At 36.8% G+C, this 19,611-nt stretch overlaps 1 protein-coding gene across 1 annotated transcript in view; it reads left to right on the forward strand.

Annotated features, from left to right (window-relative positions):
* Nucleotides 1-19,611, forward strand: part of ZNF536 (zinc finger protein 536) — a gene marked incomplete at its 3' end in the record, with an annotated part of 241,110 nt that overhangs the window by 96,601 nt on the left and 124,898 nt on the right. Inside the window, exon 3 of the mRNA XM_080352295.1 lies at nucleotides 12,180-12,332. Within this exon, the coding sequence (XP_080208421.1) occupies nucleotides 12,180-12,332 (153 nt within the window). The remainder of the gene's footprint in view (nucleotides 1-12,179; nucleotides 12,333-19,611) is intronic.

Genomic DNA, 19,611 nt, shown 5'->3' on the forward strand with positions numbered 1-19,611 from the left:
TTATACTGCCCTTCACCTTTTCTCAACCCCACACATTACTTTGTTAGGTTGGCCAGTCCCACTGTAGACAGCTTTCAAATGTAATGGATTACAAGCCAGTTTGTTATGTACCAAATTCTGCATGGGCTTGCCAGGCTATTGGAGTGGCTCCCACTGGTACCATCCTGAAAAGGCATGGAAACGTTTGTCTCCGCAAATGCAGTAGCCTGCATTGTCAGAGTTTAAATTAGTCTGTTCACTGAGATAGTACCTACTGCATAGTCTCAATGTAAGATGAGCCAAATGTAAGATCAGCCAAAATTAGAATCTTAAGACTTTCTGACTTGCAGGGTAAGAGTTTGGGTCTAGACAATCTCCATAATTATCCTGATGTATTTGTTCAGATTTTGTTGGATTCAGAGATTTATTTTGTACACATAATTCATAGGTTGTTTTGTCACAACTGAGCAAAGTGTTAAAAGTTTCCTATCTGCTGCTCTGGTGTAGTTAGTGTTTTCATCCTATATATTGCAGATATTTTACTACTGTTCAGAACAGTGAAAATCTGGTGAAAAGCTGGTCTTCCTCCATATGCTGTGGAATTATTCAAGTTGTACCTGTGAAACTTCTGTCTCTTCCAAATGTGACTCATGTATGTCATCCTGTGGCTCTAAGAAGATGTGTTTTAAATAAGTATGTCCACTTTGAAAGATACGTTATTGCTGAGTCATTTTCTTTAAAGTCGGTGTTACTTTGTAAGAGTTAGGCTTCCCCTACTCTTCTACTCTGTAAAGATCTTCTATCCTGCAGGTCTTAACTGTCTGAAATAAGATTTCCTTCTGTCAGCGTTTAATGTCATGTGAGCTTCATCAAGCAGGTAATTTCATGTTGGTGGATGTTGTGTGATGGTTAGAGTGGTCATTGCTTCAGAAGACACAGATCAGAAAGGATGCAAAACGTTGTAAAGCCATTCTCAGGGAATCAAACTCTCAACAGAGTGGAGACTTAAAAGTGGTGCTTTGTTAGGAAGGCATTAAATACCTGCTACTGCTTTGGGATGTGTGAGGAAACAGGTTACAGGTTACATCACAGCATTACTTTGTCCTTGCTATCTACTCTGAGACTGAAGAAATTATTTTAAACATTGTGGTGTAGAAGGCTAAATGTAAGAATTGAACCTGTTAACTTTTTTTCCTTCTTATCCTCAGCTGCTTACTGTTAAGAATTTTCTTTTACAGAAACTGACCCTACAAATTAATATTTAAGGTAGTGCTGCATGCTTTTGACTGTCTTCAAGAGGATCAGTCAGTACCAAATGCACTCAACTGATTACAAGTATTCGTATGCATTTGCAATAGTGTGTTAAAAATTCAGTCCTGGGATGGATTTCATTGCATCATCATCTGCAGTTTTTGCAGCCACATGTGTTTCCTGTACCTTGCTGCAAACTTTGCAAATTTTGACCTTCATGTGAAGTTGTTTCCTCTGTTTGGTAGACTCCGTAGAGACAATGTTTTTCATTTCTGTTAGAGAAATGTGTTTGCAAATTATTTAGTCCAGGTTATCTCCTAATTTTATAGATGCTGTTGATGGGTTAAAGTTTGTATTATCTGGTGGATTGATGTGGAGGAACTGTAAACAAGTGAAAGAAGGCTTACCAAAACTTTGTACCATGTTACCATAAGGCTGTATGCCCCTCAAAGTCACCAGTTCATCTTAGCGGGGTGATAAGTACTTTGTATGATAACCTTTGCTTTGCTCAGTCCCCATTACTGCCTCTGTGTTGATGTTCCAGATTTGTGCACAGCCAGTGTTTCTTGTATTTTTGGAGGAACTTGGCTTCCAAGTGCCTAATCTTTTCTTTTCTTGTCCCCTTCCCCAGAAGAAAACAACTTCTAGGCTTCTGACTAGACCATCTGGACTTCAAATCCCTTTGGCCGATGGTCTTATGGAAAGTACTGTCAGGCTGGGAAACTCAGAGGAGCCTTCCATCAGCCTGGGAACTGTGGTCTGCATAGCTTGCTTAAAAATCAGTGGGCTGTTTTACCTGGTATTGAAAGAGGAATTAACTCACTGAATCTGAGGGAACAGCTGTCCGAGAGGTTGATGTTTCTAGTGGTTGATGTGGGACTTGATAACTCTCTGGGATTATAGTGATATAAGCAGTGTGATGTGCTGCAGAAGGCCGGCCATGGCAGCACAGAGGCTTCAGAGGAAGGTTGATGAGACCTGCCAGGACTCTGAAGAGCTCCCAGTCACACCAGTGTGTGGGAGGCTGGTTGCGAGCATGTAGCTTTCCCGTGGAAGGGAAGCAGTGAGCAGTAGCGAGTGGCTGGGCACACCCTGGCTTTGATAGCTACAGATGGAGACCTAAAAGATTGCAGGGCCACAGTCCAACACCAGCACATGTAAAATAAGGCTCAGGATTTAGATAACTCTGTTCCAGCATACTGACGTGTGTGGCCACAGTCCAACTCCAACACATGCAAAATTAGTTTCAGGATCATTCCAGCATACTGAAGCCTATGCCTAAACCAGTTATTGCCACAAGCTCAGCTAAATCAGAGGAGAGCGTTCAAAATAGTGTTTTTTCTTTCTTTTTTTTTTTTTTTAATCCAGTATAGTTCAGATGAAAAATTTTGTGTTTTTGTAGTAGAAAAGGAAAACTGGATTATTGATATAGCAGCTCCATAGGCAGCATTTCATATTTTTATAGCCCACAAATAGTATGTTATATTATCAATGTACTTTAAGGCTATTTTACAAAGCATAGATACAGGTTGACCTAATAATGTATTTTTTGAGATACATCATTAATATAAAAAAATTAATGAGCCCATTCATATAGTGTCATGTTTAAAGACATCATGGTCTCAGTATGCCCACAATACATTGTTTAACCAATGAGAGAAAAAAAAATACCAAACAGTTAAACTATCCCTTCTCAAGATTAGAAGTAATGCATTTAATCAATATTTTTTCCATTATAGCAAAACTCATGTAATTAACATACTTTATTTATAGGAAAAGTGTGTTAGTAAAATAGACTCAGCAGTTCAGAGTTGCTCATATTTCTTGAAGTACAACTCATTTTTTTGTGAAATGGGGAAAGTTGGAAACGATACTGAAGTGGCACACACCAAAGAAGTTAAATGAGAGAAAATTAGTTACAGAGGTATTTGTATTAGCTCAAAGCAGTTGTTTAGTTTGAAGGCAGCACTGGAAAGTAAAAAGTAAGAAAATACAGATACTGGAGAAGTCTATGCTATCATAATCTAGCCAAATGTAACACACACCATGACATTATTCACTTTTTGGAGACTCTGTCAGCACCTCTTTATTCAGTAATCTGTAAATGAAATGACAGTCTTTAATTCTTTCTCATTTTGTTGAGGGGGAAATTAGTAATGTGGCTACCTGTACAGTTGTTTTTATGTTACTGATTCTATTGTTGGTTTCTTTCTTACTGGTGTCTACAAAAAAATGTTCCTTTGAAATTTTAAATAATTTACATTTTTCTTTGTTGGAATGAGGGCCTGTCACTGGCACTTCTATGCTGATTTTTGCCACCCTGTGATAAGATAATGAAAAGGGCTTTTCTTAATCAATAGTATGCTAGAACTTCTCCAATGGTACCTGATGGTCTGAGAGCTACATATAGTGTAGGCAAGTCTGTGGTTCTGACTTGAAAAAAAAATGATTTGTTTGATTTTGGGATGTGTTTAAGCCCAGCACTTCAGGCTGCAACTTGACTAGTGCTGTTATTAAATATTTCCATACAAGTGCTCAAAAGATTTAAAAATATATTAATGCATTTTGAAAACTATGTGGAGTTGAGTGTCAATTTGTGCTTTTTAAAATCTCACAGGCTCTGCATTGTTGGGCACATGGGAAGAACCTAGACAAAACAGGCTCAGTGCCACCCAGATTCACCATCTTTCCTGCAGTTTACTGACAACATCTTGAAGTTTCTTCACAGTGTGGCCTGTACACTGTACGAAATGGTTGTGTTTCTCCCACGTGTAGTTTAGGAATGAGATAAAAGTCATAGTGAAGTACAACTTACCTGTTTGGTTTATAGGTATGTAGAGATGCTAACAAGTGGAAGAAGCAGGGTAAGTATGGATGCAAGAAGAAGGCAATATATTCATTCACAGAAGTCCAGTTAATGGTTATTTTAGTTGATTAGCTAGCAACTTCATTTTCTCCCTCATGAAATTGCCTCCACAGATCCTTACTTCTGGAGCTTAATCAGCAGTACCAATCCATCCCAGGAGTGGGAGATCAGGAGTACTTAATTAAAGAGGGACTCTAAGGCAACTCTCCCAAATTGGATATCTGATCTAGCCTTGGCATCAGGAGAGCAATGCTAGGTAAAAGTGTTTATCAAGCTCCACATAGCCACTCTGCAAATCTCAGAGATGGGAATATGATGCAGACAGCCTGTAGAAGCTGCTATAACCTGAGTAGTGTGGGCTTTAAGGCCATCTGGTACCTGAACACCTGCCTACAAATAACACGTACAAATCCAAAAGGTGGTCCAGTTGGATAGCTTTTCTGCTTAGATTCCCCACTGGAATTTTCTCCAAAAGCAGTAAACAATCTGTATGAAGTGTGGAAAGACCTCGTCCTCTCTGGTCTGTAATCAAGTGTCCATTTTAAATTTAGGTGACAGGATCAAAGCCAAAGTCAGTCAAAGGTTTGGGTAAGAGAACTAGTGAGGCAGGCTTACATGAGAATTACAGACCACTGCTGGGAGCTAACATCACTATCAGAAGTATAAATGAAGACCAGACAAAATTTTGAGGGTAGATGACAAAGAACATCAGCAAAATACAAAGGAAAGACCCATGGATACATATTTAAGCTCAGTATTGCTGATCCAGAGAGTAAATATCTGCTTTGCTTATGAAGGTGCATGTTCTGGACAGAGAAGTATAATAAGGTGTTCTGGCAGCTTAGATGTGCACTTCTGAAGAAAGCAAAACACTCAGGAGTTCATCACTGGAAGAAACTAGTGTTACATTAAAGATTGCAAACAAACCCATCGTTCTGAGAAATGATGAACTGCATCCTCTTCTAAAGCATCCAATTTTCCTGTGGAAAGATTATACAAGTCTAGAGGAATTTCATGGACCTCATCTGGCAAACTCAGTGATTTGGGATCTGAAGTGCTTTGATCTATACAGTCAAATTAAGGAAGTGGGATTTCAAAGCCATGATTTTGGAGCAGGAGAACTGAAAAGCCAGTGAAGGAGCTGGATGGTGGAAGAGTCTTGCATGTGAAGAGTTTAGGAAAGAAGATAGCAAGATTTTGAAACAAATCAGCAAAAATGGTGTTAGAGGGAATCAGGTAGTGATCCACAGTCATTTGCTGTAAGCTCACCTCTCATTGGTTAGCTGGAGGTTCCAGGATCCAGCGTTGATACCATAAAAGTGAAGACTGCTTAACAAAAGACAAGCACTCTCATGGCCATTCAACAGTGTAGTTATGAGGTGTGTGACTTAATTGAAGGACTTTGCAGAGGTCTGACTGCATAAATTACAACTTACACCTCTTAATTATACCATTTGCTCATGTGCGTGTGGTTTTAGAATGGCCTTAAAAGTCGTGAGCACTGGAAAAGATGAAGAAGTTTGATATACCTGCATGTGCATATATTCAAAATCTTCAGCACTTTTTTTCCATCTCATTTTGATTCAATTTTATCAAAACTAATATTTCAATAATATGCTAAGAACCTGATTCAAATGTGAGTGTTGAAGTTTCATTGAATGCAGTAGGGCTAGAGAGGTATACAGCAGCGAGATTAAAGTTTTAAGCTTACTTCTTCTCATGCTGAGCTAAGAATATGTGTGATTGTTTGCAGGATAAGGATATTTAACTGTAATCTTCTTGGGGCGTAGACCACATTCCATTGATTTTGTACAACTAAACTCAGTATGGCTGATTAATAAAACAATAAATGCAGAAAATGAACGATTTTGTGTTTTATTAACAATTTGCATTTCATGTTGTATTTAATTTTAAATAAGTATAAAAGCATACCCTCAAATGGTAAGATGTAATTGCTGATCATGTATCTCTTTGTTCCAGACACTTTTATAAAAGCGTATGTATTATGTATGATGTGACCTTCAAATGTCATGAATGCGTTGTGCAATAAACTGTCAATATTTGTGGCTATAAGGTACTAGATGACTTTTACAATAATTGGAACAGCTTTATTAAAAGCTTGGATCACTCAGCTGGTTAAAGAGAAAGACACAGGCCAATGTTCATCTGGGAGTTACCTTCTGCCAACTGTTAAATGAAAGATATTGTAAGGTGCTTAAGATGTTTTCTTTCTTTCTTTCCTTCTTTCCTTTTTTTTTTTTTTTTAAGATACAATTAAAAAGGTCTCATGCAAAAAATGTTCTCTCCAAAGAGTCCTTTTTTTTCAATATGTTTAATTTTCCATCCAAACTGAGCTCTGTAACTTAATGGCAAGTAACCAACCCTGTTTTTTAAGTACTACATCTGATTTTCTGTTTTTTGGTCACATAATTCTTCACATCAGACAGCTAAAATGATGTACTCAGAAACTGTGTTTGAACTTTGGTTATCTTAAAAGATTTTAAAGTTTCGGAACAATTTGAAAAGTAGACTGCTAGGAACTCCAAACCAAAAATTCTGTGGGGAATTTGGTTAAAACAAAAGAGAGGATGTGAAAATTTTGTGATAAACAAAACCTGGATTTTGGGTAAGTGTCTATTGGTGTCTCTTCGTGCTGTATATAAAGCCTCTTGCGTCTTTCTCAGAATGAGTACCATAGTGAAAAGCAATAACCAACATTTACATATTGTCATGCAAAGTGTTTTGCACCCAGGGAGTGTGAAAAACACCAGTCTTCAAGTATCTCATGTGCTCCAGGTATGGGCTTTAGGTGTGTGTGCTGTCACCACGTCACCAGCCTACCAGTCACTGAGAAATTGCTTAGAGTTATGTTGACTCCATTTCTCTTGTGCTTGAAACAACACCTAGATAGTTCTGTTGTGGTTGTAATAATGCCTAGATAGCCCATCTGTAGCCCAGGGTATTGGCTGTGATTGCCATTTGTCGCCTTCTAAATGTTGCAAGTCTTGCTCATATAAATGGTTATGGGCATTTTACTTCAGTTTAATTGAGATTACGTTTTAAATTGAAATCTGCTAGTGCACTAATCAGTAGCAGAGCCAGGACAGTTTGTGCCTTTTGTTTGCCTGTGCGGTTCAGAGGGCTGAGTGGGAAGTCTGATGTCAGAAGCGATATCTTCTTATTTACCAATGGAACCTTTGGTATAGTCTTTATTTTAATAATACGAACAATGTGAATGCTGCTTTCTCACTAGTAGGTCTCCTTTCCAGTTCTCTTCTAAAATAGCTCTCTGTTTAAACAAATTCTCTGCCAATCCATATTAATGCCTAACAGTTTAAGATTCCCATATATGGTCATTATAAAACCTAAATCTCTGATGAAACAATAGGGACAGCAAGTTGTTCCTGACCTAAGACATTAGTAACTCTTTCCGGAAGCCTAAAATATAACTGTAATATTTAGTAATATTAGACTTTCTTTTTAAGCCATGAACTTCACTAGCAAAAAAGTATAGTGACATCTTCTAATAGGATTCTAATTTCAAATTAAGAGTACTGGGCCAGATTCTGTTCTCAGATACATAAAAGCATGCTAGTCGAAGCTACCTCAGGTATCTAGAAAGGTACAGTTAATTATACCCCTAATTATATTCCCGTTTTCCACTATTTTGAGTATTAGTAAAGCTTTCTCTAAGGAATGGGCAAGAATGGTAAAGCATGTTTTCCCAGAAACTTTGTGTATTCTATACTGCTTCTCAGGGAATGAGGTGGTTGAGTCCAGGCATACTTGCATAAAGGTGTCAGCAGTGACAGCATTAACACACTGAATATCTCCTAACTCCCTTCTTGATGTTTGATTCAGGATATAGCTTTCCTGCCACAAGATGGGCTAATCCAGGTGGCTTATAGATAATAAAAAAATAACAGTGGTCACTACCACTTCTAATTGCACCATGTTTCATTAGCTTTTACAGGCAGTTCTAAAGAACTACAAATATTTTGGATTTCAGAAATATATGAAAACCTGGGGATATGTGGCTTCTGGCCACATTTTCAAAGGGGGTCTTTAATAATGTCTGAAAAATGTGCAAGAGCAAACACATACTTGTGTGATTACCTATTTTGTGAGCTGATTACCTTTTCGGTGTGATTGCCAGTTTTTGGCTAATTTGGCAATTCTTGCATCGACAAATTCCAAGTGACTTCATTGATAACTTAGCCTGCACGAGGACTGCAATTTAGCTCCTTTGAACATGAAAGTGAATCCTCTTTGTGAATCCCTGCACTTTCACATACACACAGCAAATAAATACTCTGGTAAAATTTATGGGACATGTATATAGACACTCCTTTGAAAATTTGGCTGCTAACATGACCAAAGTCAGTGCTGCTACCTAAACAACTGAAAACAGGTTTCTTTTTACAAAAGTAAGCAATGACTTTCTAATCATGTTTAGAGACTCATCCCAGACAAATAGACCAGTCATAAAGAATATATACGGAAATTTACGTATGATTGAGCGGCTGATTGCCACCTTCTGATACGGATGTTGAAGTGAACTTTCTTTCCTTGCCTTTGTCCCATCAGAACATGTGCACAGTCAGCTATTAAGTGTACTTGAGGCATGGTGCGCAAAACATGTCCCTGTCATACCATCCCAGAAATTACTTCATGGCTGAATTCCTCTGTGTCCTGTGCCACTAAGCCCAGGCAGAGCATGCATTTTATGCGTTTCAGCTGGAAGTCTCACAGCGGTTGCCTTCTCCTTACGCTGACATGAAGACTGGTTTCATATATAGAACTGGATGTTGCTTTTTGCACTTCTGTCCATGACTTTTGCTGTTTTCGAAGTAAAAGGAAAGCTCGGTGAAAGTAAGTTCAGAGACAAGGCTTGGAAGCATTACGTCTAGCATGTACATCTGTACAATATTTTATGCTCTGTTCTGTTATTTCCTGCACTTGAATCAGGAAAGGTAAGGATGGGCAGGAAGGCATTCAGGACATAGACCTACCTATAATGGAAGTAGATAGTAAAAAAACCAGTCTAATCACACATGCATCGAGTGCATATCATGTAGACCACATAACTCAGTGAACCACAATGGCTGTAAGATAAGTAACTGTTCTCTTTCCTTCCTGATCTTTTATCCTCGGAATTGAGCAGCCCAAAGCCATAGCTCCAATACTGAGTAAATCATAAATTAATTTGCTGGGGCCAATCCTAGTTCTGGAGGTCTGTAAAACATTGCTACAGTTTTGCAGTGTTTGACAGAACTGAGAGTTTCTACTTAGGAAAGGGAAGTAGAAGGAGAAAGGGAACATCAGGGGTATAGAATACACGATTATTGGTAGAGCTGAAGATTCTTTTATTCCACACATACACTGTTGTTGGCATAGTCTGCATTTACCAGTTTGCTTCTTAACCTTTTCGTTGCCAATCTCTTCACCTTTTTGTGTGTCACTCTCCCTCCCCTTCACTTTCCATAGATTGCTTTAAGAGACTCAGTTCAAAAAAAACTTTGTAACAGAGTCTGTGCGACTTAAATGCATTTCAAAGTTAAGCACATTTGAAACTTAAGTGCCTTGACAAATAGGTATGATTTACCAAAATGGGCCCCTAGTAAGAAGTTGGGGTAGCGTTTGATAGGGAGAGTCGGCAGCCTTGAACATGTCTTTTCATTGTTTGAAATAAAAGAACTTAGATGTAAAGCTGCTCATTCAGGTAGCCATGGCCTCCAGTGCTTCGGTGGGCTTTGTAGGCAGAGGAATTCAAAAGAAAACCCCTCAGCCCAGCTTTAAAGTCTTAGGAATGCTTTCACTGTGGGAAGAAAAATTCTTCAAGGTAAGGCCTCTGTTGGAGCAAAGCCTTTGGAGCTATCTACTGTATGTCTACTTAAATCTAAAAGAAAACTCTTCAGACCACCCACATCTTTCTTTGCCTCATTGTTGTTTTCAGTTTGCTTTTTCAGAGGGATTAGTGCTAGAGTAAACTCCATCGTCTCGCTGCCTTGAAAAAATTCAATTTTGTGTAAAGTGAAAATTAGACTCTTAAATCTGCAAAGTGAGCTGTTTATCTTACAAATTTATTCTTTTTTATTGGGCCACACATATTCTAGATAGAAAGATAAAAGGCAAATGGATAACAAGGCATCATTTAGAGTGACATATAGCAAAACATAAATAGTAGACTTATTTGGTAAATTCCTCCTGAGTGGCTTGTTAGCTTTATCTATATATTTATCTATAAAGCTCGTATAGTATTTATTGAAAACCAAAGTAAAATCCTGCAGTTTATCATCATGCATTCTGTACTTTGCACTTCAGCAAAATCTTTTTGCACTCAGGAATTCATTTTTTCCTGAAGCAGCTTAAGACATGATTATATACAACTTTTGGGAGGAAAGAAAAGGGGAAAATCTAAACTCTTTAGGAAGATTGCAGTTATAGACTAGCACCTATATTTATTTTTCCTGAACTAAAGACAAATAAACTCTTGTGTTATGCTACTTTACATACTTGTGAATAATTCAAAATGACAGTTACTAGCTTTCTAACTTAAATGTCGTGCTTTAACTCTGCTGTTTAAGAACAATCAGAAAATGTCAAACAAGACTGTGATGTGAAAACTATCAGATTTTGTCTTGAAAACTAGCAATAGCTTGATTACATACAGGAATGAGATAAACATTTTTTATATACATATATATTTTAATCACTCTATCATCCTCTTATTTCAGCTTTAAGCAAAATGGTTTAGAGGGATCATTTTATAATAAATAATGAAATGGCTGTTAGTGTTACCTTTTCCAGTAGTGTGGTATTTGGGTCTGTGCTGCTGTGCGAATAGTTTTTATTAGAGCCAAATGTTTAAGTCTTTCTCATGTCCCATCACTTCCATTTAAAAGGCAATGCTGTGTAAACTGCACTATGTTTCCTGACAGCTTTAGTTACGTATCAAATGGGTAAAGACAGAACATTTTTAGTCAGTAGTTTATGGTTGAAATAATCAAGAGACTGCATGCACATTTTAACTATATGCTCTCCACCTCAATATAACACAGATAGCTCAGCTTTTGCATAAGCGTGTGATGACATGTCCACTTGTATTTCACCTCTGTGACATGCCAGTAGCATAAATCCAGTTCAGAATTTCAACATTTGCCATGGTACTTTTTGGTGAAATTGTAATTGACATGTATATGTGATATTACATGACCCTGTAAGTACAAGATGATAAATGAGTCTTGTGTGTTCCGAATAATGACATTTTTTAAATGCCCTGCATTTTTGCAATTTTTATGTCAGTCTTTTGTAAGTTATTTTGTTCATAACCTGCTTGGATAATAGCAGCTTATTCAAGATGGCTGAGAATGACTGTTTCTTTATATCAGGAGAGAGATGTCCTGGAGTCTCGCCCATTGTATTACAATGCAAAGAATAAATGTAGCTGTGAATACTGAAGGAGAAAAGTCAGGAGCTGTGGATGAGAGGGAGACAAATTCCCCCTCATATGGCCAATTTTTTCCTTGCCTTTCCCATGATAATGGGTCACTCACTTGATCATGTGTTGTAATTCCAATGCTGAAATGTTGCAGAAGGAACTTTATTAGCTTTGTGTGCAGACATCATCGCTGCTGTTCAACCCCCCATCACTGCATTTCTGTTGTTTTGGGTGGTTTTAATATACTGTTGCAAACTTTTTCCCTCTAAAAGCACACATATTTTCACAATACTTATAAATTAAATAGATTCAACAAAACAGCAATCTAAAACTTTTTGGGGAAAAATTAATAGGAACTAAACAAAAGAAGAAATCAAACCAGATGCTGACACAGCTGTTTCTTTTCTTGTATAATTCAGTTCAATATAAAGGTACCATATGCTGCTTAAAATGATGATAGGAAAGATGAAATAATTTAAGACAATAACAAGAAAATACATGAATTGTCAGCATTCTGTCAGATTTAAAGGATGAAATAGACAGGTGTAGTATTGACATGTTTAACTTTGTGTTGTGTTAGCAGTTTTAGTGAGAACAACTTCTGACGTGCTGAAGTGATGTGAGAACATTTCTGTGTTGCAGACATTGGAGAAGAAGCTGGGAGATCTGCAGGAGTCCAGCAGCCAGCTTTGCTGAGAGACAGGAGCCTTGGTTCTGCCATGAAAGACTGCCCATATTGTGGAAAGACGTTCAGAACATCACATCACTTAAAGGTCCACTTGAGAATACATACAGGTGAGAGCGACAAGTGAGCGGAGCACTGTCGACACATGCCATGTGTGAGGGGGTTAACATAATATGTGGCTACCAGCCATAATTCCCAGTGTAGGTTGGGACTTATTAGCTGGAGAAACTCTTTGAGAAAGATATGTGACAGTCTTAAATAAAAGCACAAGGAATGTGTTGTTGGATAAAGACCACTTTAATAGAATCATCTTTTCCCAGTTGAGGTTATTTCTGTCTCCTTCTCTGCTTCATCACTGTTTCCTTCAATTACCCTTGTCCTTTAATAGGCATAAGCCTATTGGTTTCAGACTTAGTTATACTAACTGCTTCAAAGGCCTTCCTTAGCATCTGCTTAGGGATTCTGTATGTTTTTTGCAGAGTTACTATTTTCGTTCCATTTAGCATGCTCATTTTTAACCTCTTACTGTTCATATGAATACATCAGCTTCATAGATCAGCTTTTTTTTTTTTTCACTAGAACTCAACCCCTCTTAGTACTTGTAAGTAGTAAAAAATATCAATAACATGTTTTGCACAATGATATAACTTACCATGTTTTATTTTAGTAATAATCACAGAATTTTTACCCTACAGACACCTATTTCTGGTCTGGATTCTCTCTTTATTTTGGCGTGCCACTCATTGAGTGGACTTCTCTCGATATCACTAAACAATAAGCACTCAGTTTGAAATTATAATACCTTGTTTGCTTAAAAGTACATGTGTGCATGACAAGATTCATTTAGAGACACAGTATGTGTTTGAAAATACTTACTTTATCCATAATTAAAATCTGACATTCAGTGTTGATATCCTCAGGTCGTGTTGGCATCACTAGATATTCTGGATATAGCTCTATGATACTGGTTTCTTTCAAGTCTTAGGTATTGTAGTAGTCTTTGTGGGGTGCATGCAAACCTGGAGATAGAGGATACATTACTTCTCTTTGGAAACAGATGTAGTGGGCACCATAATTGTGGAGTCATTTTCTTTTTAAGCCGTTTGAAATGAATTTCAGAAATTTACTGCTACTTTCCTGATTGATAGGGAAAATAAATAGCATGAAGAAATAATTTCCAGTTGTACCTCTTACTTGAAAAACTTGACTTTTAATTTTTATTTCATTGAGGTACCAGATGAGCAGTATTTTCCTCCCTTCCCAAAATCAGCAGTCAAGTATCTCCTATTTGCTTGCACAGATGTAATACTTCAAGTTGGGTTTGCAAATATTAGGCCTGATTTTGAAAAATTGAAAACGAAGGCTGAAAATTATTTAAAGGAAAAAAAAAAATCATTGTTGAGATGGGAAAGTTTGTTTGTTGTATTTTTATTCTTCTTTCTTTTGATTGTGGAGGAAGAGTAACCACACTCGTTTGATCTGAATTTTAAAATTTGGCACTCTAAGGTAGTTTTGTCTCATTGGCTTGCAAACTATTTAGGGCAGGAATATTTTTTATTTGTGTTGAACTGTTTGTGTGCTCTCTAATGTAGTAGAAGTAAATAAATGGTAGTTATTTTAGTGGAAAATAATCTTGTAACCATGAGGTTGAAACAGTTTGACATTTTTACTGTTGGAGATGCAAAGAAAAATTCTTCAAAAGAACCTGAGGATACCTATCTCTCCCTTTTGCTTTATTAGACAGTGGTCATTTTGTTCTTGTTTTAAGGGTGGCAGTGATTATGCATTTGGTATTTGTGGCTTAGAACTAATGGAAAGTAAATTAATTGCAATGGAAATATTCCATAAAACTTGCATATTAAAACTGACTCAATAAAATTAAAACAAGAAAAAAGAAACCATGTATAAAATAACAAAGAAAAAATAAAGAAAACATCATACAGACTGTTGAAACAACATTTGCAATATATTTAAAAATCATTATAATTTTAAAGTAGATAAAGATCAATTTCCATTAGGTTGAGAACAAAGTAGTTGCTAATAATGACAAGAATGTGTTTAAATGGAGCAATGTTTTACATATTGGAAATAATCCTAATAAATATTGTAAAAATGTAAATTTTCAAATTACTAGAGTTATTAAATAAAAATTAAGTTGCTTTGCAGTAAATGGAAATGATGTAATAGATATCAGTTATTAAACAAATATTGGTTAGCTCATACTTATCAGGGACAGTTTCCTGCCTTTTATGTCACACTCTGTCTTTATTATATGCCTGGATCATATAACTGACTGATAAAAAACACTTTACTGTGTTTCTCCACTACATTAACTCAATTACTGTTCTTGTTCTCACAGCACCTGTTTGTTAGAGATGAGCTCAAGCAGTTCAGCAGAAGTCAGGTTCCTTTGAACATCTGTGGGGTTGGAAGCACACACGTTGGTTGGTTTGGTACGCATGCCAAGACAAGACCCAAAGTCTGATCCAGCCAGGAGGTGCTTCTGTGGAAACTGGCCCAAAAAAAGCGAGAGAAGAATTAGCTAGTGGCTTCGGTTGCTTCTTTTTTCCATTGGATATTTTCAGGTTGCAAACTTCTCCACACTGAGTATCAGTTTCTGTGTAGTTTGCTAACATATAATAAGCTTCTGAAGGAAAGAACAAAACAACACAAAAAACCCCAAGGTTTTATTTAGCATGCTCAGTGGAGTCCCAACACACAATTGTAGAGGATTTTTCTTCTTATCTAATTCAATGATATTCAGCCAGGAAGACCTTTAAGGGGAAGATAGTAAGATACAATTTTTGATTGTTTCCATATGATAAGAAGAAAAGGGTATAATTATGTGAAATCAGTTTCTCTTCTTTCTTTCTCTAAAAACAGTTGAAGGATGGAGACAATTCCTTAGCATGACCCCGAGAGAAGAGAGGAAGGACTCTCAGGGCAAAATGCTTCAGAGCCTTGGGTCTTAGAGAGGACAGACATTAGAAGTGTTGTAGCACTCCTGGAGATGATTTATGTGACCAGTGAGCAGAGATGGGCTGATGGTCCTACTTCCTCAGAGCTACCTACTGCAGCTCACAGAAACTCACTGTGTGAAGAGATGCAGAAACAAGGGCAGAGCAAGGATGCACCAGTAGTGCAGAGTAGACATGTGGATGGACTGGCCACTTTGAGCTTCAGGCTTCCTGGTTATAAAATGATATATAATGCAGTAGGGAAGGTTATAACACAGAAGGCTTGGAGATCTTCAGACTTAGTGAAAAGGCAAACCATCTAAGTATCCCAACCCCATAATGTGCCATATATAGACACTTTCAGAGTTTCTATTTTTCTCCTCTCAGGGCAGCAATTTAAGGTTCCTTCATTCAGGGAGCTGGGCATCTTCTTTACATTCTTGAGCACTCTCGATTCCCACTGAAAGCAAATAAATGGGTGTGGTTTTTTGACTGCACAGAAACAGTTAACTGTAAAAAGTTAAAATTTCTTATGTTCGGTCTTTGACAAGTGACACATTATGTAGAGGCTGGTTTCAGATTAGCTCTAGCACCTCTTTGCACCTTGTGTTAGTGTCCAGAAGCTACTGCAGCTGTAAACCAGTTTGGATTTTGTGGTCATTAGGTGCTCAAGTATATTCCTAGTATGACTGGTACAGTTAAATCCCTTGAGTAATGGAAAAAGAATGATATGCATAAGCAAAGGAGAGCCCTGAAGAACGTTTGGTTTGTGCTAAACAGGAGAAACCTGAGAGGGATAGGAAGACAAAACTCAGTGAGGCTGTGTCCATTGACTGAGGGTATTTTACAATACGTTTGATACACATCTTACATGTTTTACGTGTATTATGTACATTTACAATGTTACTGCATTTTCCCTTGGAAATGTGAGGAGCCAATTTTAACACTTCCTGAGATGAACTGATGAAATACAGTAAAAATGGTGCGGTTTTAAATGAATTCAATTCACATTTTCTTCCTAAAAAAAGACTGCCTGTTGCCATTCTCTGAAAGCGCTTGTAGTGGGATGAGCAATATGAATAATTAAGGAAAATGGGTATGTGTGCTCCAAGAGGAGACAATTTTGGTATTGAACATCCTTTATTCTTACATTTCTAAGATGAACTAAAAGGACTTTTCATTTCTCTAGATTCCTCCAGATTTCCCATCCTTAACATTGTGCAGCATGCCTTTTCTCCTGTCTTAATGACATCCCAAACTTTTGTTGAAAATAATTGATTGAATTTAAATTTCCTTAAAAGTTTAAGAGGTAATGTTACAGTATAAATTTCCTACCAAACACTAAGTAGGGAAATATCCATTAGTGAAATTAACTACAGTTTCTAGGTAGCTAACAATGTGCAGTATACAGTAGGGCATGGCTAATGAACACTGCAGTGGGTGATATTTCATTATACAAATTAATGCTCACATTTTAATGGGAAAGTCACATAATGAATCTCAGCTTCAGTGACAGCAATTAGAGACACAGATTGTCCCCTTCTGGACAAGGCACTGTTTAGCAATAAGCAGCTGTGTAAAAAGTCTTCAGGTTTACAACATATATATATGCTTTGGGGGAATTAGTGTACAGTTTATATTAATGTACTGAATCTTCCCTGCAAAGTAACAACCATATTTATCTCTCTGCCTTTTAACTAAGTAAAGACATGTAAAAAGACTAAATAAATATTACAGATGAGATATAAATAAAGGAAAATATTCAATTATAAAACTTTATAAAATTAAAATATTGTATTGTAATGCTGCATGCACAATTGAAAAATCTTTATTAAACTAAGTCAGAAGCATCAAAAGTCTGTCCTTTTACAGGATAGGGGTAGTTTCATCTTATGGAGAAAAATCACTAGTAAAGGAAAGTAGTAAAGAGAAGAAGTTAACTAGTATTTCTGACAAACAGATTAATTGTGTGGTGAAACATGTGCAGGATCCAAAAATAATCCTACAGAACCTTTGATATTCCATTTGGTTTAAAAAGTGTGAAGTGAATGATTAGAATGATAAAAGAAATTACCGTGTAAGAATAGGCATAATAATGAACTAATTAAACCATACAGCAATTCATTTCTAAAATATCTACTGCACAATGGGTAAAATAGGTTATCAATAACTGTTTCAATGGTAAAATAAAAAATGCTGGAAAATGTTTTTAACATTTTCATTAAGCACTATTCTCTGGAATTATGTTTGATTTCATTTGCTCCGCATAAAAGAAAACTACAGCTTGTTTAGAAATGTGTGGGATCAAATCGCGACACGCATTGCCCCTGAGTGGCTGCCAAAGCAGGAGGTGTTGGGGTTCTTGTGGGGATGCGCAGCCCTCACATCACTGCGGGGGCAGCACTGCTGGGGCAGTGGGGCATAGTCCACAAACCAACCCCATAAGAAATCTGATTTTAAAAGGAGGGGGGACATTCAGCGGCGAAGTGAAGTCTAGGATGCAGTACAGATTTTTAAGCAGCTGTGTGTTAAGTGTAAAAAATGAAGAAACAAGACCACAGCACTAATATAAATAGATATTTAAGAAGTACAGAGACTTGATAAGGGAAACTAAAGTAATAATAAAAATATATATGTGGGTATTAGGGTTATGGAGAACAGGGTAAAATTCTGTAGATCTGACAGGTTTAACAATTGGAATCTTACTAATACTGGACATAATGGATAAAAAATTATCAACCATGATATAGGAGACTAAATACTCTTTTTACAGTTACTTTCCAATGATACAATTTTGCCTTTAAGTATTTGGGCTATTATGCTGTAGCCCACTACATTTTAGTATTTTTTAGAATGAATGAGACTGGATAACTTATAGATAAAGTCTTAAAAACCCTGGCTGAAGAGCTCTCCAAATCAAAGTTCATTTAGAAAAACAAGTCTTGGAACGTAGATCAAGTTCCAGAGCACTCATAGTAGTAAAACAGCTCTGGCTATTCTAATATTTCCAAAAATAAAGAATATTAACGCCTTGAAATTATAAATGGACTACGCTGACACAAGTTTTGGATAAAATTACAGAATGAATTTGTTAACTAATTAAGAATTGGTAGCATAGTTAATTCAATTTTATTTAATGAAAGTAATTTTTATCGAGTTTCTCACTTTCTCTCGAGGCTTGTGAAAGTAGCTTCTTCTATGTGACAATCCCCCCTCCACCAAAAAACCTGGTACACAGAGATGAAGTGATACATAAATGGAAGTTCCACAGCAGTGCTTTTACTCCATCTATTTGGTATTTTATCATTATTTGAAAGGGTATATAAAATCACTGTTGATAAAATTTACCAATGGCACAAGAATGGTAAGATGCTAAAAATCATGGGGAGGCACTGATTAGTCACTTAGTCAAGTGCCTCTTTTCAACAAGGTTTAATTTTAAATTAGAAAAATGTAAAGGAACTAATACTAGATGTGTCGATGAACTGGGCCTAGGATTATGGTAGAGAACCAGAGGAATATAGGCTGTTAGTTGATTGCTATAGCTGTGGATGTAAACAGTCTTGGACTGTATAAGATTAATATCCAGTTAAAATTTCATCAAAGCTTTAGTGGGTACCCATAATTTAAAAGAACATTGAAGAACTGGGAAGGGTGTTCCACTCAAGAGTGAGAGAAGGTGAAGAGGTGACTGGTTTGCCATCTGCAAGTACCTTCCTTGGGGAATAGATTTTTTTAATAAAAAAATCTGTTGAATCTAGCAGGGAAAAATGTAGCAGTGTTCAGTAGTAAGAAGCTGACACTGAACGAATTCAAGGTAGAAATGGGGCACATATTTTCTATAGTTGACTTAACCAGTCAAACAGTTTTCTAGGGACGTGTTGGATTATTCTTCATTGCTGTGGTAGAAACAGAATATGTTCAAACTAAAGTAAGTTTTGTTTCAAATTTCAAATTATGGTTTGATGCTGGAATTATCATGTGAGGATCTTTGGCCAGTGTTGTACAGCAGATCAGACTAGATGATTGTAATTGTCCCTTCTGCTTTTAAAATCTGTAAATCTATTTGTAATCTGGCTGTGGTCTCCTTGCACAGCCTGTAGAAGATAATGCCTATGACTAGTATGATCAGATCACGTTCTGAGCAGGATTGGCAATAGGTTGCATAAACGTCTGTGTTGTTTATACAACCTACTATATAAATAGACCTGTTTCTACTGGGAAACATGTCTGTTTCCATTTATCTACCAAGCTTGTGTGCAGATTTTACAAGTAGCATTGAATTTTTGTTGTTTTACTGTATCCTGATATAAAATAGTCCTTGTGAGATGTTGTGTGTCTTGTAAAAGAGAGTGGTAGGCAGATTGGAACTGTGATATGTTGCCCAGATAAGTTATTCTCTATAAGATGTACATAAATATATATATTTTTT

The sequence above is a fragment of the Nesoenas mayeri genome, assembly GCF_963082525.1.
Source record: "Nesoenas mayeri genome assembly, chromosome: 12".
Lineage (NCBI taxonomy): Eukaryota > Metazoa > Chordata > Aves > Columbiformes > Columbidae > Nesoenas > Nesoenas mayeri.